Genomic DNA, 1,052 nt, shown 5'->3' with positions numbered 1-1,052 from the left:
TTTCCAGACTTTACGAAACACGGAAACCGAAGACCATTCATGTTGTTGCTCAGGTCGCAGACGTTTTGCAGCAGCAGTCGCTTCACGTTCGCTCGCGTATCGGTGATTCATTCTGCTAACCAGTAAGGCAACCCCGCCAGCCTAGCCGGGTCCTCAACGACAGGAGCACGATCATGCCTGGCACGACAGGTTTCCCGACTGGAAAGCGGGCAGTGAGCGCAACGCAATTAATGTGAGTTAGCTCACTCATTAGGCACCCCAGGCTTTACACTTTATGCTTCCGGCTCGTATGTTGTGTGGAATTGTGAGCGGATAACAATTTCACACAGGAGGAAAAAACCATGGTCGACTTAATACGACTCACTATAGGGCCTTATGGGCCCGGTACCCGGATCCTCGAGAGCTTAGCCGTCGTTCTGCAGCGTCGCGACTGGGAAAACCCGGCTTGTAACTTTGTTCACAAACATGATACAGTGTCTCAAATAGTATCATTTTGTAGTGCTCGCCGAGTTCTACCATATCTAATTTAGTTGGTCAAAAAATATCAATCCTAAAAGAAACTATGACAGGGCCCGCCACGGCCCGCTTCGGGCCCGTCCTCAAGTATGGAAAAAAACAAGGAATCACCGAGAGAAGTTGTAATAGGATTATCCAAAATCTAGCGGCGGAAGAGATGCTGCTAGTGGGTAAATCCAACGAATGACAACAATTCATGAATCTTAGGAGCCCTATCGCTACAAGGGAACTGACACATGTTCACATGTTTCGGCTCCTCATCAAGAAAAAGAGTGATGTGATTTTGATTGATTGATGATAGTGGAAGTGCATCATCTTGTACGAACAAGATGATTGGTGTAATGCTATAAATACGGCTCCCGGACATTTCGCAGCCTCTGATAACGTCAGAAAATCAGAATTCCAAATTCTTCGGTGTTGAAAAAAAGTATATTTTAATGTCAGAAATTGAATTTTCGAAGAATTCGGCTAAATCTTCACTCTGTTATGATATTTTTTAGAATTTCTTTTTTTTCTTCTTCTAGAATTCCAACTTT

General features: G+C 44.4%; 1 protein-coding gene across 1 annotated transcript in view; it reads right to left on the bottom strand.

Moving 5' to 3' along the window:
• Positions 1–111, bottom strand: part of CBG23565 — a gene marked incomplete at both ends in the record, with an annotated part of 7,146 nt that extends 7,035 nt beyond the window's left edge. Inside the window, one exon of the mRNA XM_002647749.1 lies at positions 1–111. This exon is cut by the window's left edge and continues 405 nt beyond it. Coding sequence (XP_002647795.1) covers positions 1–111 — 111 coding nt within the window.
• Between the last annotated feature and the right edge of the window lie 941 nt (positions 112–1,052).

The sequence above is a fragment of the Caenorhabditis briggsae genome, assembly GCF_000004555.2.
Source record: "Caenorhabditis briggsae complete genome, chrII, whole genome shotgun sequence".
Lineage (NCBI taxonomy): Eukaryota > Metazoa > Nematoda > Chromadorea > Rhabditida > Rhabditidae > Caenorhabditis > Caenorhabditis briggsae.
Note: the sequence above shows the minus strand (reverse complement) of the source record. Positions and strands in the feature narration are given on the sequence as shown.